General features: G+C 38.7%; 2 protein-coding genes across 3 annotated transcripts; both read left to right on the top strand.

Moving 5' to 3' along the window:
- Positions 1–21: 21 nt before the first annotated feature.
- LOC108723201 (glutamic acid-rich protein) lies at positions 22–1,370 on the top strand. 2 transcript variants are annotated; one of them, XM_018448763.1, is made up of 3 exons: positions 23–548; positions 622–778; positions 998–1,370. In XM_018448763.1, exons 1-3 carry the CDS (start codon positions 81–83, stop codon positions 1,105–1,107), a joined length of 735 nt encoding a protein of 244 aa, XP_018304265.1. In that variant the 5' UTR covers positions 23–80; the 3' UTR covers positions 1,108–1,370. The 2 variants fall into 2 exon arrangements, with proteins under 2 accessions (XP_018304273.1, XP_018304265.1); XM_018448771.1 differs by lacking the exon at positions 622–778 and having other exon boundaries at positions 22–582.
- A 2,611-nt stretch (positions 1,371–3,981) lies between these two features.
- LOC108722604 (uncharacterized) lies at positions 3,982–27,920 on the top strand (the record flags this gene model as incomplete). The annotated part of the gene is made up of 6 exons (XM_018447791.1): positions 3,982–4,170; positions 8,301–8,808; positions 14,451–14,612; positions 16,540–17,065; positions 19,240–21,864; positions 27,839–27,920. Coding segments are annotated over exons 2-6 (3,639 nt in total), but the record flags the coding sequence as incomplete, so codon positions are not given.
- Between the last annotated feature and the right edge of the window lies 1 nt (position 27,921).

The raw sequence follows: 27,921 nt of genomic DNA, 5'->3' as shown, positions 1-27,921 counted from the left end.
TTATGACAAAATTACTTCGAGCGATTGTATTCGATTGTATGCAATTGATCTAATCGCGTATATGTTCGCGTTGCTATGCAATGATCGATGATGATAAGACTCGGGCTATGTTTATGTCCGCTCTTTTATCCATACTTCTAATTCTATCGGGCATTCGTACTGCCGGCGACGGTTTTGATTATTGGGACTTTCCGAGATCGCCTGCTTCGGACGTAATTATGAAAGATATCCACGGATGCGCATTACATATAGAGCCTCTTTTTTACGGGGGTTTCATGCAACCACCGCAACGTCGTCTTCTCGAACATCCGCGCAAAGCCAAGCAGGTATATCGCAGCCACGACTATAACGTTGCACGAGGACATCGTCGCCAGCCTCGAAATAAGCTCGACGAGGGCAGACTTTATCGTTCGTCAGTGAAGAACGACGAAGATGAGAACGAGGAAGAGGAAGAAGAAGAGGAGGAGGGAAATCAGAACGATGAGGAGGATAAGCTCGATGACGAAGACACCGACGAAGAGACCGCGGAGCAGGATGAGGAAGAAACGGTGAACGAGGAACCCAAGGAGGTCTACGATTATGGTTAGTGTTGAAGAACGAAACTCTTGTCACGTTTTTTAGGTCGCGATCGCCGCCAGGAATCGCGTTGCGAGATCCGGTTACGTGCCGCTCAGGGGTGAGGCTGGTGAACGTGAAAGACAAGAAGGTATGAGGATCAAATCGGCTACCGAGGAGTGCGAGGAGGAGTCGACGGAACCGTCGCAATATTACGAATACGGTGAGGACGCGTCAAGATGAAAAGAGCATCGTATTTTCTTCTCTTTTCTTTTCTCTCTAGGACAGAGACATCTTGAAATTTCATAATTTTCGGAAGATCGCGTAACAATTAAATCGAAATTACGCAAAATATATCGTTTAACTTAATTCAATTTTCAATCAACAAGTTTTGACTAAATTTATTGCTGGTCTCATGTCATTGTAAATAAAAATTTTTCAGAGACCGAAGTGAGAAATATCGCTTCTCAAGATGTCCGATATAGCGAACGTCGAGCGATACTCCCCATGAAGGTCTTTAGCGCGAGTTTACTGATTCTTCTGCTCGCTTAAGAAGTCCAGCATCTGTTACGAAGAAAAAGCATTCACAACAAATTCTACAGCTTCCAATTTCCAATCTTAATGGTTCCCTTATCTCCTTTTTAAGTAACGGAAGCATGCAGTCATACTTTACCTCCAATCTCTTAAAGTGATATCAAATAAGAAGTATGATAGTGTAGATGTGAGCGGAACAAAAACGCTTGGACGTATTCTATAGCTAATGAGAGCAATCGCGTGCAATGCATGTCTTAATAAATTTCTATGAATCTCCACGAATTTTTCTCGTTTTGTTTGAGTTATTCGTAAAACGTCGTCCATTGCGTTACATAAAATTCAAGATGTTTTTTAAAGTTAACTATTGCGTAGAATTTATTTTAAATATACATTATGACATATCTCTCTCTAAATTACGCCAAGTAAAGATTTTTGGTAAAAAAATATATAGACTATGAAAAACATTTCCTTCTGTTGTGCGAACAGTCGATAGATTTTCAAAGGCCGAGGTGATTCAAAATAAAAACTTTTTTCTTTCCTCAAAATATGACATTGTTTCAATGTCAGTACTGGCTCTCTTGTAAAGGTTAACAAAAATATTTCACTTTTATAGATTTCAGATCATTCTCGCTTGCGGAAATCTGCCTCCCGCGGTAAAGGAAATTATTCCACTACATTTTTTATTTAAAATCTTTAATACTTGATGAATTTATAATTTAGATCTAGTACTGAAATTTTAGTCTGCGTAGCGTAAACTATAAATTTTCAATACTGTATATATTAGAACACCTATATAATATATCCCTACAATAAAAATTAATTCTACGCGGATGTTGACTTAAACAAATCTTGAATATTGAACTCTATTAAGATGTTTTGACATCTTATAAGTCGAGGCGAGGTATAAACAATGAAAGTATCAAGAGAGTTCAATAATCTATAGCTTCAACAGTTTCAAAATTTCGGCTCGAATGATTATGGCATTTCGGGTGAACGGCACGAATGTATAACGGGATTGGTTTTTTTTTTCTGAGCCGGGTCACCGACATCGAATATCAAAAAAATTCACGGTCATGCGGAATCAAGTTCTTTCTACGTTACGTTTTAAGCTGTCGCCGCGGGACATCGCGTGGCGAACAATCGATCGACGATCGATGTATGTACGTACTATATACCATCTCCTCAAAACGTGACACAAATGTAAGTAACATCAAGAAATCGATTATTTCGAAAATAAATGTTATCTCAAGAACTAATTAGTCCGGAACGTGTTCAATTTAAAGAGTTAAGTAAATAATGACGTAATGAGTGGATGATTCATTCGGACAGCTGGTAGTGGGATACCAATGCGCCATTGAATCTCATTAGAAGCAACATGAAAGCGGCTCGTTAACAATTCCAGTCGCGTAAGCGTGGTGCGCGTTTGTTTGAAATCGACCTCGGGACGTGTCTGCGGGTCGCGTATGAAGGTAATACAAAATGTTAATAAAAATTCCAGTATATGAACGCCAACTAACGTAACATCAATATTACGATTTCATACTTAACAATATAATATAAATATAATACGTGTTGTACTCTTTTTTTTAATTCTTGGAGTGAAATCTCACTCTAAAGAGTGAATTATTCTCATTTCTATCAATGTAGATTAACTTTAATCTCGATTTAACTTGCTCTTCATTTTTTTCTATTTCTAGAACTAGAAAATGATGAAGAGTTAGTTGAACCAAGTTTAAAATTAAATAACATTGATAGAAGTGGTAGAAGTGGTAGAAGTAAATATAATACGTGTTGTACTCTTTTTTTTAATTTTTGAAGTGAAATCTCACTCTAAAAAGTGAATTATTCTTATTTCAATGTAGATTAACTTTAATCTCAATTTAACTTGCTCTTCATTTTTTTCTATTTCTAGAACTAGAAAATGATGAAGAGTTAGTTGAACCAAGTTCAAAATTAAATAACATTGATAGAAGTGACTTAGTGAAAATTGAAATAGTTGTGAAAAAGAGTGGCCCAATTTTCAATCTTTAAGAGTGAGATTTCGCTCTTCAAAGTAAGTTTCGTTTTAAAAGTTTTATGGAGTACATAACAGTTACAGTGTTGAGCGAAATTATAACATTGATCTTATATATTACTGTTCGTTGATGTTTACTGGAATGTTTTGGGACTTTCTAGATCACGTTTGAATATTGAAAGAACCATGTATCCGTACATTTATTTATTTATCGCGATCAGTCGCGACGAGAAATTAAAAGGAAGGATTCATTTTCAAACGCGATCGAACGACCGACCGATCGATCGAAGCGGCCGAATTCGCTCGAGTCCGATCCAATCGACAGATGGCTTCACGAACGTCGCCATTGAGGGACTTCGCGGCGCGCGATTGGCCGCGCAGCTACCACGTGGTAGCGCGGCTCGGGTGGGGATTGGTCGGCACGGCCGTGCCGCGGCTGGAGCGGCGCGTTTCGTTGTAGTAGTATTTACCCCGCGGTGCTTAAAGCCGAGTAGTCGTGTCTCGTTCCGGTCCGGTCTGGAGCGACTGTGCACGCGTACGTGCACGTTCGCCGTCATTTCGCGTCGCGAAACAAAAACAAAAAGCGGCAACGAGATACGAAGCGACGATACGGGAGAGGCAAAGTGGCGAGTCGCTTCGCGTGGGGAAGAAATCGCGCGATCGAGTGCGGCGCGATCCTCCTCGGTCGCTCCTCGGAGTATTCTCACAACCACGTTTCTCGTTTCGCGTTTTGCTCCGAGCGCGTGCGATCCAAGCTGCGGATCGACGGTGATCGGTGCGCGCGCCATATTCGCGCGTCGCGGCACGTCACCGGTTGCTTTGACGTCGCTCGCCGTGGGCGACGACGCGCGACAAAGGGTCCGAGTGTGTGACGACGAGTGGAGAGTGCCCGGCGCGGTGTGTTGCACCCGTATGAGTGCGAGCGCGCCGAGCGGTAACGAGCGCGAGTGCGCGGCGAGTGGCGAACAACGGGGAGTTACGCTCGGCGAAACGGAAACCGTGCACCAACGTGCACGTCGAGCCGAGAACACATGCGGATCGTGGGATCGTGGAATGCACGCTGACAGGTAGATACTCTCCGCGCCGTCGCACTCCGACAGAATTCCGGAGTGCGGTGCATGCCCTCTCTCTATCCTCCTCTACGTCGCCCAATTTTCCCCCCGTCTCTCTCTCTCTCTCTCTCTCTCACTCATACACGCACACACTCACACGCGACTTACCCTGAATACAGCTTACATTTAAGTTAAAATCCTGTTTCACTTTTTATACACAGTGTTATTTTTTTTATATCTTTTTGTAAATTGTTGTGCACTTGCGAGGATTGTGTGTGTGTGTGTGTGTGTGTGCGTCTCGGAGCGCTTAATAAATATCAATTCTCTCTTTCTCTCTCTTTCTCGTACTGTACGATCGTGTCCGTTTACGCGTCCTATCTCCTTTTCTCGCGATGACAGTTATTTCTTTTTCTCTCTCTATCTCGCATTTTGTTTCCCTCGGGGTCGTTTGGGACTCCTGTGAATTGTTTGCGAATTCATAATTCTCGAATTTTTGGAGTCCTCGTGACTTTGAATACGTAAAAGTCTTTTAAACACCAGGGCTATCGATTCTCAGAATTTTTCGTATTTTTCAGGTTCTTCCTCTTGTAAAATTTATATATCCTGAAGTTCTAAACCGTCGAGAGACTTTGAGAAGACCCTCGTATATCTCTGTGGGTTTCGATTTAAAGAAACACGATTTAAAGAGATTTCGAGACATCGAAATTTTCCTGAACATTCAGGAAAGCTTTCGGTGCGAGGCAGTCGAAGTTCGTCGCCCTTAGTCGCCGTGAATAAAGTTACGTAAAGTGAAAGTGTCCGCGTGTAGCCAGACCCGTGCCGTAAATACACGGTGATGCGTAAGGTGCAACGGAGAGAGCGCGATGCAGTTTGGAGTCGCCTGTCTCGCGACCGCGATTTTTTTCACGACGCGATCTATCGCCGTGGCGAACGGTCGATATTCGATCGATATTCACGCTCCGTTGCATCTCCTAAGCTCCGATAACACGCACGATTGGAGCAAGTGACTGATTAGAACAATCGCGATGCTTGAAAGAAGATTAAGCTCAACTCCGTTAATCGATGGTAAACAGTAACGTCTCCCTGAGAAAAATGCTCTGATTAAATCGATACAAAGAATGGTGTTTTAGTAAGAAAATGAACAGAATTTCTGGTTCTCAGATAACCAAAAATTCTGTTTGTTTTCACTAAAAGTTATTTTTGTTGGGCTCTTTTATTGGTTTAATCGAAACTTTTTTTTTTCAGTGTTGTTTATACCAATGTAGATTAACTTTAATCTCGGTTCAACTTAAGCCTGAAACACAATTGAAAAACATAGCCAATAGGAACAGAAAATAACATTTCATTCTATATCATAATACAAGGTTTCTGATAGGGCTATTGTTTTTGACAACTTCAAGATTCGAAGCTTCGACAAAATTCGAATTTAACTTCGAAATTTAAGGTTTAAAGTTTCGAATCTTCAAAATTGTCAAAAGTAACAATCTTTTTGGATTTAACAAATGAAATCTGTTAGATCCTGTTCCTGTATTTTTCAATTGTCTCTCTCAGTCTTTACTCTCTTTATCTTTTTCTGTAATTCTAAGAATTATGTTTGTTTCTACCAATTAACTCTAGATTAACTTTAATCTCGCGGTTCAACTTACTTTTAATTTTTTTTCTAGTCCTGAAAATTAGAAAGAGATGCAGAACGAGTTGAAGTTAAAATTAAACTACGTTGATTGAAACGAGCAGAAAAAGGTAAGGAGTAAATTGAACCGAGATTGAAGTTAATCTACATCGATGGAAATGGAGAGAAAAAAGAAAGTGAAGAAAGATAAACTTGGCGACGCTCTGTGCGCTTGAAATATTCATAAAAAAAATGGAATGACGTAGTTTTCTAATAATATATAAAATGAGTCATATGTCCTTTGCTCCTTCATCGGCGAATGGTTTCCGGTTCTCCTTTGCGATCGCGAATACTTTCCACGCTTTTGAAATAATTCTCCAAGGACGTTGTTGGAGCGCGTTCCGTGTGAACGGCGGTAGCGATTATCTCGATCGGGAGTGCACTCGGCGATCGCACTCTTTCTCGCGCCTCGTTGCGCTTCTTGCTTGGATGGAGGAAGCGGAGACGGATCGACCAGGAATTTTCTTTGCACTGTTTACCTCTCTCTCTCTCGATGATCGCTGTAGCTATCTGCACGTGTACCAAGTAGCAATTTCCTGCGATGAGACTGAGAAATTTTCTACCTATACTTGCGGATGCATCACTACGAAATTTATCCTGTGTTATCCTAGAAAATTAAATATCATCCGACATCACATTAATAATAACCCTCTACAACAACAAACAATCATCAAACATTAATATTAACCCTTTACAAAAAAAAAAGAATCTTTAAAGGCATCATCGATATTTTGATTGTGAATTTTGGTAGATAAATTTAAATCTGTAAAATATGAGTAAAATACAATCCAGCTTCTATGATGGTAAAAACTTATTGCTGAAGCTTTTACAAGTATATCAAAAATTTTTTCAGATTTTTATGTAATCCAGAATAATAAAAAAAATTTCTTGAAGATTCCTATTGTTGAATGGCAAAATCAAAATTTGTTGTCGGAGGATTAAGCTTAATTTGTATTTATATGATGCTAGAAACCTCTTCAAGATCTTTTAAATAGGAAAAGAATTAATCAATCATATTGGTCCATTATTCAAATTGTTCAAATTATTAATTCTTTCTCTGTCCGAGATCTCGGAGTAATTTCCAGCATCGTAGATACGAGGCTTTAGGCAGGGAAATATCAGCAGTTTTCCTAAATTTCTTTTAGTTTTTCCTCTCAGCGGTAGTTTATAACAGCCTCAATTCTTTCTCATATATTTTTCAAGCTCTTCTCTCGGTGTTTATGATGATTTATCGGAGAAGATGATCGAGAGCGCACCGTATGCATCGGCCTTAAGCCGGTCGGTCTGCCTCGCCGAAAGAAATACGGCGGTAATAAAATTTCTGCCGCCCGTGGAATCGCGAGGAAAGGGGCAACGGGCAAGGGAAGGTAAGGGCGATGACCCGAGCCGATCTTTATCCAATTACACACAAACGTAACTCCCACCTGCATGGAGGATTCCCCTTCGCCGACGTGTCATGTAAATCCGCAACTCGCGGCAATATTTAACGCCCGCCCAGGGTACACACGCTCGTTAAGGCGTGCCCCTATCGCGGTACGTATCTCCCTTTCATCTCTCGAGTACGCTCGGAGTACTCGCGATCCCACCCAGCTGGGATGAATCGCGAACGGATTCCATTGCGAATTCCTTCTCGTCCATATCCCAGTCCATCGGAGAAAGTTTGAGGGCCCCGGGGTTCAAGGAAGTCAAGGATGTAGAAGTCTTAACGTTCTTAGACGTCGCGGAGGTCTTGGCGTTCTTTAGGCGGATCTTATAAAGATCCTGACATCTTAAATCTCTCGAAAGTTCAAAGGCCAAGGCATTCGAACGGGAAGATATCGCGAAGCCTTGAACGACCGTACTGATCCAAGAATATCGCGATACAAAAATTCCGAGAATATTTGCGAAGGAAGAATCTGTTCCAATGGACCTTGCGCTAATTATATATAGAAAATTGGATAAAATGAATTATTTTTCAAAATGTAGCTTATGATGATTATAATGTGGCGAAACTTAAAATTCAGTGAAGAAGGTAAAAAGTAAGTTAAATCGAAATTATAGTTAATCTACATTGGCAGAAATGAACATGAGAAAGCACTATGGTATCTTTTGTACACAAAAATGTTACAAACACAAAGATATAGACTCAGACAAAGATATAATGGGCTGTAGAGCGTGTCAAAGATGTAACACTTGTGTTCGCAGAGCACCTTATATACGCATAGCTCATCCATTATTGAAATTATTCATTATTGAGTCTTGTGTCTATTACAGACCGGCCATGAGCAGATCTTCTGTTCGTCATTATAAGCTGCATTATAGATAGGTGAAAATTAATTCATCGGGTTCTAAGTAAATTTTCCATACAATTAGTACGAGATCCTTTCTCGAAGAATCATAAAATAACTGCATGGGCAATGTTCCCCACAATATTTCTGAAAAATCTAAAAATAGACTTAATCTCTTGATTAAGCCAATCTTCCCGTTTGTGTTTCAGTCGTCCCCAGTGCGTGCAATATTGAAGGGAAGAGGGTTCAACATCCGTATGTGGATCAAGCCGAAATCGTGCCGAATCTGACACTGTCGGTCGGTCGGTTCGCCATACCCCCGGTCGGAAAGAAGCGGCGCGGCTTCCGGTGCTGCATTTGTAGCGGAGGGATATGAAGGAGAGGCGGGAAGAAGGGGGTTCACAGTTCGTCGGAGCGGTTAACGATCGTCGGTGCCGATCGTGGACGACGAGGCGAGGAATCGTCGTGTGACGATGAGCGGGAACGAGTCGAGCGCGACGGCGACACTCGCGCCGACGAACGTTGCCGTCGTCTCCGCGGTCATCTCCGTCACGGATGAGGAGGAGGAAGATCCGGCCTTGACCCTGGACTGCGTCGAGTCCGCCGTCGACATGGACCTGGTGAACGGACCGAATCCCTGGCTTCCGGCCTACGGTTTCCAGCTGCAGCATCACTCCCAGTTCCAGCCGACGCACTTCGAGGATCTACGGACTAATGGTTCGTATACGTTAACATTCCCACTCTCTTCCCGTTCTTTTTTATACTTGCGCACTCTCTTCATGCTTAACATCTAATGTGAAAGAAAATACTAAATTTTAATAAATAAATATTTATTTGAATTGTTCTAAATAAATATTTACTAAATGTAAATATATATTCATTTGATACAAAAACCATTCATTTAATTATTTTTTTATTGATTAAATATTTTTTTTACTGTAAATAAAAATTTACTTGGTACTATTCAAAAAAATATATATTAGGATTTAGTAAATTTTTTTCAATGTACTCTCGCGTTTAATATATACCCTAACACGTAGAACTGTCCGACATTTTAATCACGTTTCAACATTTACGAATGTGTGAATTTCAGAATTAAATTTTATTTGTATTAATTAACATATATTTAGATAATTTATTTAGATTTAATGTTTCTTAAGCATTCATCACGCCTCGCCATCACGTTTGTATTTATATTTGTAACTTGCAATTACTTGCCTCAGCGAGTAGAAATAATCTCTTAGGAAATCTTAAACGCGGAAGACGAACGATCGGTTCTCTTCCTCTTTCTCTCCGCTTCGTGTGAATTTCCGATTTGAGAGCGGGTGTAGAACAACAGCTTGGAGTACTGTTAGATCACTCTTTGACGCAAATCTAAGCGCGATTATAGTGATCTAGGTCGCCGTTCGCGGCTTGTCACGCTAAGCGATTAACCCTTTCAATTCGAAATCACGTTCGTGTAGCTTGGGAAAGGAAATGTTTTACGATACTTATAAAATTTCTTAAAAAATCTATATACGATATCGAAAGATCTGAATCATCTTGTAGCAAATAAAATTTTTTATTATTTATATAAACCATAAGATCATATAATATTTTAAAATAAACAATGTAATAACATTTGACAATTTGCTTAATAACGATCAAAAACGAGCAAATCAAGGTGTTTAAGAGATTACAATTTAATTAATTAATAAATAAATAATTCTATAAACGTTTCAACTCACAGAGTCTTCTTCAGTACGGTATGAATACAATTAAAATTAATATTAAAATTGAAACGTTTATAAAATTATTTATTTATTAATTAATTAAATTGTAATCTTTTAAATACCTTGATTTGCTCGTTTTTGGTCGTTATTAAGAATGTTCATATATTTTACACATAAATCAAATATCTTAATTTGTTTATACATAAAAAGTCTTAAGTTTATTACGTCATTCGATATTTTTTAAAGAATACATCATATCAATGCGTAATTAAAATCAATATTGACAAGATTGATGATAAACATGATCATATGAGCGGTGCATTTACGGAAATTCCGAGGACGCGTGCGATTTTAACTCGCTCACAGTTCTTTGCAGCGTCCCTCTCACCCACGTTTCAGTAGAAAGCAGCATGCTATTAACAGGCGATCTGTATGCAAAGCTGTTTTCTAACCGCTGGAAATCGTGGTAATGATTCGGCCTCCGTCGCCAATATCTAGAGCGTAGTAGACGAGGCGGCGGCGGCGGTTCTGAGAAGACTCCGAGAAATCATTGCAAGCGATGCAAAAATTTTCCTTCCAACATAGCACGCGACCAATGTCAACCGGTTATTCCCGTGATCAAGGTTTGATCGTTTTGAAATCGCGAGCGTAGAAAACAGCCAATCAACAGTAACGATCTCCGTATTTTTTACATGTTTATAAACAATGACTCCAGTTTATTGCGTGTTATCACAATCACAACTAATGTTAGATTTTCGAAAGAAATTTTCTTGTAACAAAAATTAAATTTATCCGATATGGTGTACACTGAAAGAAAGATACTAAATTTTAATAAATATTTTTTTTAAATAGTTTTAAATAAATATCATATTTACTAAACATATATTTTTTGATACAAAAACCATTAATTTGATTTAACTATCATTTTTTTATTGAATAAATATTTATTTACTATAAATAAATATTTAGTACTATTCAAAGAAATATGTATTAAGATTAAGTAAATATTTTTCAATGTAACCAGCTTTTTTCCAATGCTTTTCCAATGTTTTTTCCATTGCTTATAACTTGTTTTTATTAATAAAGACATATATACATATTTACTGGTACCGTTATGTTCCTTAACGCTTGGCGTTTTGATTGAAAAAAAAATTTGTTTACAATATGTTCATTTTTATAAAAATTATAATTAGCAATCGGACTGGGTTCGGTAAACCAGTATATTGTTCTTGTAGTGAGGTATTAAGAGTTTCGAAAATTTTGAATAATCAGTTTGGATGTTCTATAATTAGGTCAGACAACAATAACAATGACCGATCGATGGGAATAGTTTAAGTTTCTTGTCACATTAACGTGGATCGATTAGCAAACAAATTAACAAACACGAAGTAAGAAATGGAGAGTGAGCAAAGAGATTGGTCGAGTATATAACTGTACGAGAAAAGTTATCCGCTCTGGTTAATTTATTTATCATTCGAAAGACCGATTTGTAATAAAGAAAGTTTTATATCTAATTGTAAGATAGAAAGTAAAATATACTTAAAATTATTGTACCGTAAAATATTATTCGTAATGATAAAATGAATAATCCGTTACGCTGAATGCGGAAATTACAGAATTGTATTTTTAATTTTAATATAAAATTTAATTTTTCGAGAGTTATCTAAGAATTTTTCTTAGCGAATTATTCTAACTCTTGATAATTAAGACAAAGCTTAAAACATATTGGTGCCAAGTAGAAATAAGCGTGAGGGATATCTTCCTATTCGGTTTCATGAATCATAAATATCGCTATATTCCGCTAGAAGACCTCTAGAAAGACGCTAGTCCGGCTGATTATTTTTATGTAAGCTACATCGGTTTATTCTCGTCCGTTAGTCATGGAACGGCAACAGGCAAGGCGACTGCAACAGGTGGCTCCGCCATGATGTTGTATACTGGTGCGTGCCTCCGCACTCGTGCAAGACAAATTGCGTTTCAACGGCCTGACGACCCGCTCTCGCAATCACTATGAGCTCTTGTAGTTAAAAAAACACTTCCACTTAATGACAATCAATATGTGTGATCTTATTCCATTCCATCTAACGTTCACGATGGGAAAAAATTCCGCAGCATCGATAACAGAACATGAAATTCGCGGGGACGCGATCATTCTTCTTTAAATTTAGTGAGACTAATTTGAAATGAATTCAATTTTTTCCTAAGGCCCACTTTTACCAATGTAGATGAACTTTAATCTCGAGGTAATTTAGTCTTTATCCTTTTCTCATTTTTCGAATCAGAAGATAAAAGGTAAGTTAAACTGAGATTAAAATTGATCTGCGTTGGTAGAAGTACTGGACGTAAATTGATCAATGATTTCGTCGAAATTAATCCAATCTTAATTAACGCAGGCGAACGCAATTTCTCGCATGCATGTAATATCAGTCATCAAGCGTGTCTGTTCGAACGATGCAAGGTGTGGCGGAAATCAGGTGCTTCCACATGCAGACGCTTGTGTTGCGTCACTCGAATAAACCGGCTTTATAATTATTGGAATTAATTGGTTGATCCAGAGCGTACCGACCAAGCCGTACGTCTTTGATTCGCACATAACTAAGCGCGTACTATGATGATTAATGTTTTCCATTGATCTCTCGAATATCTCTCGGTCATTTATATCTTTTATCAAGACTGCGAGCGTGCGAGAACGCTAACGTAGCTTAGTTATAACATAATTAAGTATAATAAAGTATATGGATACTAAAAAAAACTCTCGGCTTGATCTGTGACGATATATTTCGAAGACATTTTCTCGCTCAAGAGTATACTCTGACTCTTCTCATGCCATTCATTATTTCTCACGCTGACTGCCAGTCTGCCAGATCGCATTCAAGCATGCTTGATGCAGATGTGCAAAGTTTATTTGATAGCATTATCGTCGCCCACTCGTGGACTATTACAATACGATCTCTCAGGAAAGCCTCGACCTCGGCCCTCATCTATTCGACTATTCGCTTCGCAACGATCGCCTTGTTTTTTACTCGTGTGCTTCCTCACGTCCTGTTTTACACTGAAAGAACAATTTTGCTAAAGAATTTAAAAATTTAGGTAGATACTAATCTGAGAAATAATTTTGCTGGACCATCAAAACAATTAGGTATTATAGGACGCCAAAATTGATTGCTAGAATATCAAAACATTTTGCAGCATTGCTCATCATGTTTAACATTCCTGCAATAATTCCTTATTTTGATGGCCCAACAAAATTATTTTCAGATCTAGCTAAATTTTTAGATCCTTCAGCAAAATTGCTCTTTCAGTGCAGAAATCGATCAGTTAAGATACGGAGCGGAAATATATCTAATTCGGATACGATCTTCCTCTTTAATTGTAGTATCGCATGATGCGTACGCGAAGAAGCGTACAATGCAAATGTTACAATCGCTTATGCGTAATGTTACGCAACTATTTCAGTAAGATGAAAGGATAAGATAGCGTTTGACTTTTCTATGAGAGAGCAAGCAATCGCTTGTAGCTAGAGTGCATCGAATGTATTCTATCCATGCAACTATGCAATGTCCCGTTCCCAGCAGCGTCTAACTGTTCACGCCATCATTCATCGTACGATGACGAAGGCAGGAACGTACTTTACGTTCCTACATTCGAAGTACATCGCTTTTCGTTTAAGGTAGTTGTTTTATGATTATTAAATCCATTGCCATAATGTTTACAATAATTTTTATTTTGCTATCATTGGACACGTTTCACTCTGGAGCTAAAAAAAATTTAACAGAAATTTAATTTATTTTATAGATATGCTGATAATTAATCGAATATTCTAACAGTTGATATCTCTAAATATTTTTTAATGATAATATAATATTTCGTTCATTAAATTTAATCGCATTAGACCAGTAATTATATAAATTATAAAAACTTTAGAGGATGTGGTATATCGAAATTCTAAAAGAAAAAATGGACTTCGCGTGCTGATTTGTATCAAGAGATGACGACAGTTCTCGGAAAGCATGCACATACAGCCCCGAAATGTCTCGAGCCGGCTTTGATCGACGACGAAAGCTCGAGAGGTGGACGATCTTTCAGTTACGTTATCTTCTAACGTAATGGTTGCACTCGTTGATAAGAAATGAGTCATGACCTTTCGTTAAGAATTTCGCTTGTGTGCTTCTGCGAACAAGCAGCAGCTGCACTTTCAACGACGTAATGACGAGGCACAAATAACGAGTTTACATTTTTACGCTTCGTTGAATCTGATCAACGTGAAAGAACATGTACGCGGAAAATACGTTTAACTCAAACCTATAATCTGTGTGCAGTTTAATTGATAAAATATGTAGGAAATACAGATCTTCTAATTAACTTTAATTAAGTGTAAGGAGTTATATATACTTATCAAACAAGATGAAATAAATTTTGTTGCAATTAATAGAAATACAGATTATTTAAATTAATTTTTTATTATATTAAACTCTTCAGTCTTTTTTACTTTTATATAGCACAATAAATGGCAACACAGTTTATTTAAATTAGTTTTTTATTACATTAAAGCTCTTCAATCTATTTTATTTTTACATAGCACAGGTTTAACAAGTTTTGCTTTTAACAAGCTCATGATTATATTAATGTGGACACTTTATTTTGCAGATACGATGCTAGTGCAACAAATCGATTTTCTCGAGACGATTCTGGAGGAGACATCCGACGATCTCCAAAGCGACTCCGATCGTAGCGTAACGACGTATTGGCTGGGGTCCGATTCAGAGACTGAGAGCGTGATCCATATCAAGACGAAGCAGAGGTCGGCAGGTAAGAACTCCTACTTTTAATACAGAGGTATACATAGGTAATATAGTCGCTATCATTTGATCAATATTACACAGCGAAGTTGTACGTCGAGGAATATTTTGTGAAATCCCGTTTGTCGCTCGGGGCGAAGATCGCGGGAATTAGGCATTGTTTACGCGCGGTTGTTCTACTTTCTCTTTCCTCTCAGCACCCTAATCTTCAGACTCATTAGGGAACCGGGAATTACCTATCGAACATGCGATTACTTGTCACGATTACTCGCGCTTACGCCATCGAAATTGAGGAAGTCGATTACACAAATAAAATGTTTTTTCGTCTTTAATCCTTGCTTTTTCGAGAAATTTACATTAATATAAATCATATAAATCGTAAATTAATACATATTACTGGCATAAGTAGAAATCTATCTACTTATGCCAGTAATCTACAATCAAAGGACAATAAAAAAATGTTTAGAATTAAAAAGATTATGAGATTTAATTCGAGAATTTTAGTATGATTTTTATTTTTTTATGTAAAATTGATTTTATTTTAAGATTTCCCAACTTTCAGTTATCGTTAACGTGATTTAATTTCTAATTTAAATCTAATTTAAATAAGAGACTTATGAATTACAAGTTGATATTATCACACCCACGTGCTCTTGAACGCGCCTTTGAGTATGCAGCCATTGTAACACGCCGCTATGTTGTTGCAGGACGTAGGGGCATGTGTGTTCTCTTATTACAACTGATATTTCATGTTTGAATTTATTGAAAGTACCAAACGTTTACAAAAGGCACTTGAAATCAATGCAAAGAATGGACAAATAAATTCTAAGTAGCTCGATGACATCGAAATACTTAATTCCATCGAATGAAATTTTGCTAACATTTTTTTTAATTCTTTCTATCCTTCTCGAGATTGTTGGAATTCGATGAAATGACAAATATAACCAGTGGTATTATTTCTCAGCACGCGCGACCTTTTGCTGCCGATGCAATATTCCTCCCAGTACTGCTTGCCGAGAAATGTATTACGCTCGATCGAAATAACGTGCTGTGTACAGAGAGAGGATATGTATCTAACTTATATATTCCTTAATCGAAGAGTTCTAAAGGTCAAACTATGAACACGAATACTTGACGTTTCAATATTAACTTACAATTAATATTACTAGATTATTTGATCAAACGGCTCTTACCAAAAATGACATAACGTAATTTAAATTTTTTAAACACAATTAGTTAAATATATAGATATTTATTTATAAATTAATATAATAAAAATCATTTGATATAAAATTAAGAAAATATAAACTTTAAAGTAATATCCAGAAAAAAGTATAAAAATCGAAACAATTTGTATCTTTATTATTCTAATTAAGAAAAAATTTGCATAATATGTAATTAATCTCTGTCGAAACATATTTTGATTTTCCGCAAGATTTATTGCGGAATTTTAACGAGTAGCGATTTTCCCCGTGTATACCAAGATGATGTAACCGCACCTTGAACGTTACACCTAGATCGACGATAATCGACACGATTCTCGTCGCACGCGACAATTACGACTCGGTTGCCAACCGATGGTGATCAACGCGTAATGCCGTAAGCGCGGCTTCCGGTTGAATGAACCATGGCTTCCTGACGGACATGCCTACGTGTGTAGGTATATGTGTATGTATCTGTATGGGGCGAAAGTAACGACCATTAGATTGGATCACTTCCGTGACTCGATTTTACGAAGTGGGTCGTCAAGCATCGAATTCCACGTTTATCTATCCTAACGAGATTCATTGAATTAAAAGTAACATGCAAGATCTGGATTCCAAGTAAAGTAGGTTCAGGCCATGCGCTTGCTTGTTTGTCTCGCCTTTATTCTTTCGAGTCCTTACATGTCTCCCGTTATCGTCAGCGTCATTTTCATCGCGTCTTATTCTCGGAAGACGAGCGGCTGGATGGTAGCGGTAGCGAATGCAACTCGGTGGTACCGAAGAAACGACGTCGTCGCGATCATGGCACCGATCATCATCACCACCATCATCATCAGCAACAGCAAGTGGTCTATGACGAGTATCCAGCATCGCCGAAGTCCTCCAGGTCCACAGCTTCCTCCAGATCAAGCTCGCTGCTGCAGTTCGAGTCCTTGGAAAGAACCTGCGCCACGCTGTCACCTTCCAGTTATAGCTTCGATTCCCTGGAGTATTCCAACCGGTCGAACACTTCTCATCCGGAGAATGATTCGCCGGATAGCTTGGAACAGGACTATGATAGGCTGCTACCAAACGGTTTTGCCAGCACATTGGCAGACCATTTCCCGAAGATCAGGCCCTATCGCAGTTTTGAAAGTCTGGACACGTGTCAGAAAGATGACAGCTTCGGCCAAGCGTCCATGTCGAATGGTTTCGCGCCTTTGTACCTGAAGAAGGGTGCTGATCTATCGAATATTAGGAAAAACAACCATCATCCAAGGTAGCGTTTTTCATATTAAATCCAAACTTTTGTGTTAACATGATTAAAGGCTGTAGCATACAAAATGCATGAGCATAGCATAATATAAGACCATCTGGCCCAATAAGCATTCAGTATAAAGTCTCCATATTGATTTATATAATCTCATTGGTGCTCATTGGTCCAAATAGTTTTTATAGTAGCTGTGTTATGTATTTTGTGTGTTATATTTCTGACAAATGAAAAATCTTACATGGAATATTTCTGTTTAAATCATAAAAAATATGTTGCAGTTTATCGTAATAGAAAGTTATTAACTTTCAGTAGTTTCAAAGAAGGATAATAGGACATCGCATTATTTCTTATTGAATTTTAAAATTTGGATATTTTATATTATTCGAGCAATTTTCCCCGTTTGTGTGTGCAGTAATTTCAAACGTAACACAGTTAGTCCACCCGCGTTGTAATTCCAATAGACGCTACCAAGGCTTTTATTTGTTATTCTTGGCATACGTGCACTCGCCGTTTAACACGCGCCCGCCTATTTTTACACGCGTTGCTAGAGTAGAGATACAAGACTATTGTAATCATGCATTGTTTCCCGAATTAGTTTGCGAGGACTGGCGGTAAGTGCATTTCTGTATATCGCGAATAATCGTAAAATAAATATTTTATCTATGTTTATTTGTGTCCCTTATCAGTAGGGCAACCAAAATATATATAGAGCATGTTTTTTTTTATTTGACTGATCAAGAAATAAACTAAATATAAATTTGTTTCATAAGAAATTATGCATTTTGAGCCCTATATGTTATAGCATATTTTTCATATTTCACACATAAGAGCATATTTTTGCATATTTTACACATAAAAGCATATTTTTGCATATTTGCATGCACAATATTTGCATGCACAATATTTACATATTTTATCTATTTTTATTGTATATTTTACATCGTTTTTTAATTTAAGTTTATGGTTAGTTTTTTCTGATCTAATAATAAATAGGATTTCTAAGATAAGTTTTTCTCAATCAGAAATATGCTACAACATATTTTATATTTTTGAAAAAGGAATTGATTAGATAAATGATTCCCACACGCTGCGATGCATTGGTACGCAGTGATGTCAGAGAAATCACAAGGAGAAAAAGATTTCGCGCTTTTACGTTCAATCTTCTATATTTCTGTGTCATACAATACGTAACATCAAAGACTCTCTCTCTCTCTCTTGAGTCACTATAATAAATAATATGTATTTGTTTAATTTTAATGCCCCGTAAGACTAATTAAATTTTTTAAAAATGTAAACAAATTTTATAAAATTCATTTTACTTTGTTATTATAAGTAAAAAACTTAATTAATAATTTGAAAATTTGTGCGATAAAAAATAATTTTTAAATGCATATATTCCTTTCTTTAGAGCATTTTTCCAATTTCACAGAGCATATCTTAGGCGCTTAAAAAGGGATTTTTACAGCATAATTTTGATTGCCCTACTCTTATCAGCAATATATTATTTTTATTTTTTTTAAACTTTTTTCTTTAATCTATATCATGGAATATAATTTAAATTTTAAACTTTTAAACAAAATATTGAAAATTAATTTACAGTTAATACAGTTAATATGCTTTTCTCAATGAGTTAACTATAGAAGATGATATATACATAAAATTAATTGTTTTCTTATATTTTAAATAATCAGAAAACACAATTGCCTTTTTTGTTTCAATCTGAAAAAAGGGTTAAACAATGTATGTGCGTTTATGCGTTTAACAGCCGTTCGTGTTAGGTGTTAAATGCTTCATAGTTTTCTTGGCACTCGTATACCGAATTCCCCTTCGCGTGACGATCGTTTTACGGCCAAGTTAAATACAATCGCGACCCTGAGGAAGACCACCTTGACTTTACTGCCGATATTATAAACGTTTGAAGCACAAACGCGTTACCGAATCACCAGATCACCGCCGTTTGCTTGGTTCTTAAGTGCGTGATATTTTGCATACGCATCCTTTAAGAATGCGGCTCAATTTTTAGGAACTTATATTATAAATGTAAAATTTTTAATAAACGATTAATATTTATATTCCATTTATATTAAATTCCGATGTTTTTTGTCATCTGTATTGAATAGAAGAAAAGAAAGAAATAACATAGATTCTTCAATATTTCGTCCATGTCCATCTACAAACAGAGACTTCTGGCACGAGGATGAGGAATATGAAGACGATGACGACGACGAAGAAGACGAATACGATTTCGAGCAGTACGAACGAAACCGAACGAACGCGGATTCCCGGTTGACGACTGGTTTCGAGGATCGGCTGTTATACGGTGAATCCGGCAAGTACGCGACGTCCTTGGACTATCGGAACACGATCGACCTGCGGGAGATTGGCGTGGAGACGAAGAAAGACGCACTTTTGGAGCTTAAGTCCGGCCAAAAGACGACTAGGTTAAATATAGCCGGCGGCGGTGCGGAGCATCATCATCATCACCACCACCATCATCATCATCATCAGCATCCGCAGCAGCAGCAGTACCAACAGCAGCCGTACGATCAACACGATCATCATCACCACCACCACCGTCCTCGCCGCCAACAGCAACACCAAGGGTGGAGCGACGAGGAGCGTTTTAATTTTAGATTCACGGACAAATCGCAGAGCGCGCCCAGTCTACTCGACGGTGTTGAAGAGTCAGCACGCAGCGGTCTAAGCTGCACCTTACCGTCTCGTCTTCGCACCTCGAGGACGACCTCTTACGTGTCGACGTCTTCTCTCTTTGAGAACTACACACGGGTGGCCAGCGTGCCGGTGGACCTAAATCTCTGCGGCGTCGCCGCTATGTGCGACGACGAAATGAACGGTGGAGAAATGGCGGAGACCGCGCCTTGTGATGAGGCTGAGACTCTGAATAACTCACGAGAAGATATGATCCTAAAAGAGGACGATGAAACGCAAGTGGGAACGAAGGTTGCTTTAACCAGTTCAGTCAGGACGCAACCGGCCCAGGGTGCGCTCATGGATGACAATATGGAGAATCTCGAGAAGGAAAACGAAGAACGAACAAAGGTCGAACGCGCGAGCGATCATTGCGAGGTACAGCAAACGCGCAACAAGCAAGCGAAGACATCGACTGTGAAGACTCAAGATCGCGCCAACTGTGTGCTGGATATAGCGATGGTGACAGAGAACGATCTCGACGAAGCCATCAAGCAATTTAAGCGCGAGGTGGAGGAGGCGGCCGCTTCCGGAGTGGCGAACGCCGCCATTTTGGCAATGGAGACAATTCAGCGAACACCGTCCGGTCGAGTGAAAAGTCGAAGAGTGAAGAACAACGCCAGTTACGAGCTGGCGCAACAACTTGAGGTGGACGAGAGAAATTTTCAAAGGAAATTCAAAGATAATGATGAAAATTGCGATGGAGCTAGCTCCCCTGGGAAGAAACGGATGCTGAACAATGCTAGTTACGAATTGGCGCAACAATCCGATTACGTCAAGGTGTTGAAGGGCTCAAAAACAGCGTTCCAACGAATGGACGCGTGCGACGAATTAGAGGAAGCTGCATCTGGACGCTCCTCAAGACTAAATGTCGCCGATGTGATACGCCAAATGGGCTCTGACACAAATATCAGCGAAGACTCCAAGCTGACTGAGCCGCAGAATGACTCGTTCTTCGGTCAGATAAAAAAAAACTCGGATCCATTTTTGGCTTGTGGCGATGCTAGCGTGCTGAGTCCACGACTGCTAGATGACGAGGTAGATTATCCCTGCTTGGAAACTAAACCTATAGAAGCATCCTGCTTGGAAACTAGGGTCGTTTTGCGCGAGAAGATTGAATTGGAGAAGCCAACTCAGTTGAAAAGTGTTCTTGAAAATTCTTCAACGGTGCCCTCCTATATCGATGAAGAATCATCCAACAAACGAAGAGAAGATGAGACTGAAGATATAAAGAAGAGTTTCATCAGCGAGTTTTATCCGGAACGAGTGGCACAGCTTCCTCAAATGGACGGGAGTAAGGTTCAAGAGTTGAAAGTGAACTCGGAGAATGCATCATCGAATTGGGATCACGAAGATCGTTCCTGTAGTCCTGGTTCGAGCGATCGAGGCGCCGGCGAACGTCTGTGGAGGGTCGTGATCGAGAAGCAAACGGTGACGAAGAAAGAAATGGAGAAGGAGGAAGAAAAGAGGGACGGGATGGAGGCGGTAGAAAAGAAGGAGGTAGAGGAGGAGGGACACAGTGTCCGCGGTGTTGGCTCTGAGTCCCCACCCGGCGATGCGGGTTCACTCGGTGAACGTAGTAGTGGGAAGCTCGCGGTGGCCGTGGCGGCAGTTGATACGAATCATCGCGGTGGTGATCGCGACAAACGTCAGGGCGACGAGCAACAACGCGCGACGAGCATCAACAAACAGGACGCGAACGCAAAACGGTCATCGTTTGTTACCCCGAAGAGGGAACCCGCGAAGACCTACGCGGTTTCTTCAACCTCTCTATCGACGTCCTCGTCCTCCGCCGCCATGAAGAACGAGGAAAGAAAGAAGGGTGGTCTAGGCGGCTTTCTGCAGAGATTCTCCAGACTGAGGTTCAGCGGTCGAACAAAAGTACCACGTTCGGAGACACATAAAAAGGCTGTCGAATCGACGACGAGAACACAGGAGGCACAACAGCCGGCCATCGCCAAGAAGAAGGAGCCGGACTATATTATCATACCGTTGCATCCGCCTGAGGAGGAGAGAAGACGCCAGGAGGTCGTTACTCTCGAGGAGGCCGCCAGGAGGAACAATGTGGACATTCAGAGAAGCGCTTCTAGTGTCAGGTGAGTCATAAAATCAAATGGAATATATTTGTGGAGATGTTAATCTCTGTTGAGCTAATGTTATGGAAGATTAAGAAATATTCGCTAAGAACAATTATGACGTACATTGATAAAATTTCCGAATAATTGAAAGCTGCAGTGTCTCGTCAAATTGTTTATTCTATTTTTCAATAAATTAGGTAGTATATATTCTTGAGGTAGAACATCGTTGCTTTGTCGTATCTCGAGCTAGGATATTTAAGAGCAACAAGTTGTTGGTTGCGCAGTGTGAATATATTGCGCAGTATATACTCCAACAACTTACGTGTTTTTTTTTAATTGTTTCATTATCGATAATGAATTTTTTTATGTGATACACGATTTTATGTGATATACGATTGCAACCTTAATTACGGGTCGTGATACTCGTGATATAATGATCAGTAATTAATTTTTTCGAACATGCATCGCGCGTTGATCTCTGATTGAAGTTCAGTATTCAGATTGAAGTTATATCGAAAAAATCATTTTAATCATGTTTCACATATTGATCGCATTTATTATTATCACCCTTAAATTATCTTCGGTCGATAGCATTGTATTATCTTGTATTTTTATCACAAATTCGCAACTTATTTATTTGTCAACGAGAAAACTACTTTAATACATTGGACATTCGAAATAATCTCTTATATATATCTTAACGCAATTTTATTTGATGCTGTCGTTTCCACTGTCATCCCACGCCTAGCGTTAGCAAACCGCTTCATTCACAATTTTGTTTAATTCCACTTTCATCTCATCCCACACCGCCACCATTCGTCTGTCGCAATCGCTCGTCGACACGTTGGTTTCCTTCTCTCTCGAGAACTATGTATGTTCGCACGGTCTGATCAGACTTCAGATGTTTGCACTTCAATCGATGTACGATCGTACTCGTATTTCTTGTTACGAGACTTTGCTACCCGACAATACCGATGACTCCCGCGTCATTTCTGTTGCCTCTCCGTAATCAGCACACTGGCCCGGTTCCATGAAGTAGCGACGACGGAAACCAGTTCGGTTCTCTTAATTAAATTTCACTCTCACCCCGCATCTCGCCACGTCATTCTCGCGTAATGCGACCTAATTGCATTTTATAACACGACCCCCCTTTCCCTAGTCTGCCTATCCACAGCTTTTATTTCATATTTCTTGCCTTCCGTGTCTCGTGCTTTCAGCACATCTCCCTCTTGCTTTACGTATTGATTGCATTTTTTTTTACATAGAAAATAAGAAAATCTAAAATTAAAACAGTTTTATTAATTTATCAAGAGATCTCTGTAGATTGTAAGTATAATTTTGATTAATAAAGATAATTTATAAAGATCATTTCTTTTCTTCTCGTACACTGAGAGAAAAATGTATTAAATTTTAATAAATTATTGTTTGAATAATGCAATGGAAAAAGAATCTGGTTGCATTAATTAGAATTCTGGTCTCTCAGTAAGTATTTTTATTGGCCTACATACATTTCTCTTTAACTTTACGCGTTGTTCGTATTTTCTTTTATACAGAAAACAAGGAAATGTAAAATTAAAATAGTTTCATTAATTTACGAACAATCAAGAGATCTTTGTGGGTGGTAACCCATAATTTTTATCAATAGATATCGTTTATAATTTCTTCTCTCCGTAAATATTTTTATTATTGCGCATGTTCGCCGCAAATCAACATCGCTGTTCTGAGAACTACGTATCTGATCCCTCTTGCCTCCTTCACTTTTAACAAACATTTGCTTTATCGCATTAGATTTCGCCGAAGCAGCGTCTTTCGTTTCAATTCGTGCTGCGCCGAAAAAGTTTCATCGAGAAGAGAGAAGAGAGCGGCTTCTATTTTCTGCGCGAAACACCTTTTCGTCAGAATGTTAAATTAATTTAACATTAAATGTTAAATTTCTCTGATTCGCACACAAATACGTTGTACGTTCTATTAGATTGTATAGAATGTTCCCAAAAAATTTATCGGTCAATTCTAAGCAGAATCGTAAGGCTCGTAACATTCTGCTTAGAATTTATGCATTAGTTTGTATAAGTCATGATGATTCTCTCAAAATTTTTTTATATTATACTTTTTATTCGTAAGTTTCCTTTTATAAATAATTGATGAATATTGATAGACTCATTTAATCTCCGATTTGTATTTCTTTTCATCCTATTAAAATCCTGCCAACTTCCTCAAGTGTTACAAGTCAGCAATATTTACTAATGTTTATTAATCATTTGTACAGAGATTGCATGTAATTATCTCCGATTTATGACATCTTTTTTTCATAAGCTTGCATAACGGACTCACATTTCGGATTTTATTTCTTTGCTCTTGTAATATACTTCGGTGAGGGATTATCTTATTTACAGCATACCAGGGATTTTCGGCGGTTGCAGCGTTTCTCGGTTTGTTTGATGAGATGTTAAACAGAACGCGGCCGATATCCCACGCCCGTTTGCTCGCGTTTAGGGGCGATGAATCATCATCGCAAGCTGCGAGATGTAATTTAGGAGGCCGCCGCCATTCGAGCTTTCGCAAGCGAAGCTGGAGTCTACGAGTCAAACTTCCTTGGCGAGGATGCGATATATAATTGGAGTTAGTTATGCAAGAGTATGGAAAATATCTCACGCGACGTCCAGCTCCAGAAAACATAATTCACCAGCATCCGACGGCTGAATAATTGAAGCAATTTATATAGCCAACTCCACTCTTTTTTTATTCATAATATTTCATGTGTGTTGCGATATCGTAGTATTAAATCGATAGGAGTTATATGTTACTTTGTAATTGTTTTTTTATTTAATTTCTTTTCTACTGCTATTTCAAATAATCTTGGTTGTAATTTTGATAAAAAGAGATGGAATCGTTGCAGTCGTTTAGTTTTTTAATTAGCTTTTTTTTTATTTTTTAATCATTGAGTATTTTAGAATATTTAATGAAAATGAGACAAAAATATTTCGTTATTCCTAGGTATCTCGATTTAGTGCGACGCAAACTCGAGACTCGCTCGTTCGTTTCATGCCACAGTTAAATATACACCTTGCACGTGTGTAGGTGTAGTGCCGGTCAGAGAGTCGCTTTGTATTAATCTTATTCCATTCCGGTTCGAGAGAGTCCGGAAGTCGCGTTCGAGACGGGTTCAACGTCACGTTCGGGACTCTAATCAGGGGTTTCTGTCCTCTTTGGACTTTTTGCTCCCTTCTTCGTCGCCGCGTAAAAGGACTAGCAGTGTTCTCCAGTTCCGTCTCTTATCTTCGTCTCGTTTTTTTTTTTGTGTCTGCCTATTTTCGCCCCCTCCCCCACTTATTCCGCCGCCTTGAAAACGTAACAAACGCTACCATTTAGCCGACTCTTTAACGAAGCCGCAATTAAGCTAACTCCCGCGCTCATTCCAGCTCAGCTTCCATTACAGCTGCGTTCCATCGTCGTCGGGACGTAGAGTTATTACGTCGTATCGCAAGGCCGCGTATCGCGCGGATTAAATCCGCTAAACCCGACGGCACCATTTTGTGGGATTTGTGAAATTTATTTTCGAGAGATGCCAAATCTAATTCGTAGTAATTAATGTCGATGAAAAAAAAAGTACACGATATCTTATAAATAAATCTCAAAAATATTAATTTGGACTTTTAAAAACAACAATATGGTCCTTATTCTATAACTCTTAATGACATCGTTACACTGTCGTTGCGCAGATTTTTTACATGACAAAAAACCGCACAATAACAATATAATGATATCGTTACTGTCGTTAAGAGTTACAAAATAGGGGCCTTAGAACGAAACAAAACGAATCTTGTATGTAACTTTTTTAGGGCTTCAATGCCAGCTGCTTCTTCATGTGGAATGTTCATAACCCATCTTTTTCTCTCATCTTCCTGTTCCATATGTTAAACATCATTACTTTGGTTTTGATATTAAGCTAGGCGTCGACGTCTGCCGAAATTGGAAAAGTATATTACTCGGAGTACAAGTTCTCAGCTCATTTTCGGGGCCCCAAAATCCGCCGTTGTTTTTACGATAGGTCGTATACTAATTTTAGAAACTGATGATTCCCCATCGTCGTGGGCCGCGTTTATAAACATGATCTCACACTATACTTCGATAATAAAACCGACAACCGTCGCAACGCGTCGCTGAATCACGTGCGAGCGAGGCTTCCGCATCGTAATTTCATTTGCTTCTCGCTTTGCAAATTACCTCAGCTCTTCCAAGATTTATAACTCTTATTGTTATTAAATCTCTAGTGTAATTATCTTCTCCGAGTCATACTTCGGAAAATGTACAAGAAAATACTATTGATAGGACGCTCTTTGTTTATTACATGTAAGATACTTTATAATACATCTGAGGGAACTTAGCTCGTTAATCAAACTCGTAATCGAATTATTCTTCCAAACGAACTTCCAATACACTAAAACTTGGCGCTGATTATTCTGTAATCGTTCAAACTCGCGGTCAAAGATCATCGGTTGTAACAGATTACAACTCCCTGACAGCTTCACAACAGAGACAGAAACAGAAATAAATAGAGAGAGAAAGAGAGAGAGTGGGGGGAGAGATATTGCAGCTTCGTACTCATTCGTAATGTAACGAGGTCTCGAGGAGCTCGGAATAGTAGTTCGCTGTATCCAGCTGCTTATCTAGAAGGTTGTACTCATGGCGGATAGAAAGTGTCTCATTAATGACTGTCCTCCCTTTGCCGAGATATATAGTCGTGCCTTTATCGATGTGTTATATGTCTGCCACTAAGAACTCAATAAAGCAACTACTGTCTCTCGTGAATCTGGACTTTACGGATTAGAAGTGGAAAAGCGAAAGTCGGTGTAATTTATCTCATATAAAAGTTATTGTAATCACAGGGATTTTTTAATTCACGATTAATGTCTTGATAGTAGTGGTCGATAATCAACTATAATGTACAATCTTTTATTGACATTTTAATAACACAAAGTTAAGAATATATACTAAAGGTTAGCAAATTTATTGCGATTTCTATGATATATCAACTATGATATATCAGCTTTCTATGATATATCAGCTTTGTCAGCAACAATTAGATTAAGCGAGATACCCGCCAAATGCAAGGGGTTAATATCCCCAATTCCGGTCAAGGGGATGACAAAAAAGAGAGCGCATCACTCATCCCAACTGTTCACTATCGAAAACCGATGATGTTGCGACAGTAAAAACGCTTCAACGTCAATTGCCAATTATCGCGTGACAATAGCGTCGCGTGCGGAACAAAAACTGTTAACGTTCTGATTCGGTACTACTATACCCGTTAGTGCTGCTCGAATTGTACCAATATAGGGAATAAAGGCCCTAAACAGTTAAGCTAATGTTTAAATAATTCGGTATAAATTTATGTGCTTACATATTCTATCCTGCAAATTGCGCGTCAAATTTAATTTTCAGTCTTGAAATGATCTCGAACAATCCTAACAGAATTGGAGTAGTAATATCACAAATTAAATTGACAAGCAATTTAAAAATATTGATGCTCATAGTCATCTTAGAAAAATCTTAATGATCTGACGCTGATAAGTATCTTAATATGAGCTTCATAATTTTATTGCGAATTCATTATCATAACATTTCAACATGTAACATCAGTTTACGAGCTTCCTCAGCGAAGTGCGCGCATCAGGGTCACTCTTAAAACTCTGATGCAATCCATCGATATCCAATTATCCCGCATAACGTCGATGTAACGTACGGCGCTTTGTAAGATCAGTTGTGTCCGCTGACAGGTTTCGTTCACTCATCAAGCTCGTTCACCAAGCTCTTCTATTCTTCCCTTCAACTTCTTCCTAGATTCGCGATGTCCTGGTCGTGGCGCAGTGAGGTTTCCAATCAGCAGTTCGTATCAAGTTAAACCACCCGCGTTATCGTAAAGGCTTCCTCGATACCTTCTCAACCACCGATCGACTATCCCGAAGAGTTGTCTATCTATTCGTTGTTGCAGCAGCAACGGGAGGGCACCAGTGTCCAGCAAGCCGCCCCTGCCACCACAACCGCCGCGCGTCGCCGCTCTGGGCACAACGATGC

The sequence above is a fragment of the Mycetomoellerius zeteki genome, unplaced genomic scaffold (genome assembly GCF_001594055.1).
Source record: "Mycetomoellerius zeteki isolate Tzet28-1 unplaced genomic scaffold, Tzet1.0 scaffold106, whole genome shotgun sequence".
NCBI lineage: Eukaryota > Metazoa > Arthropoda > Insecta > Hymenoptera > Formicidae > Mycetomoellerius > Mycetomoellerius zeteki.
This window is presented reverse-complemented; position numbering and strand designations above follow the sequence as displayed.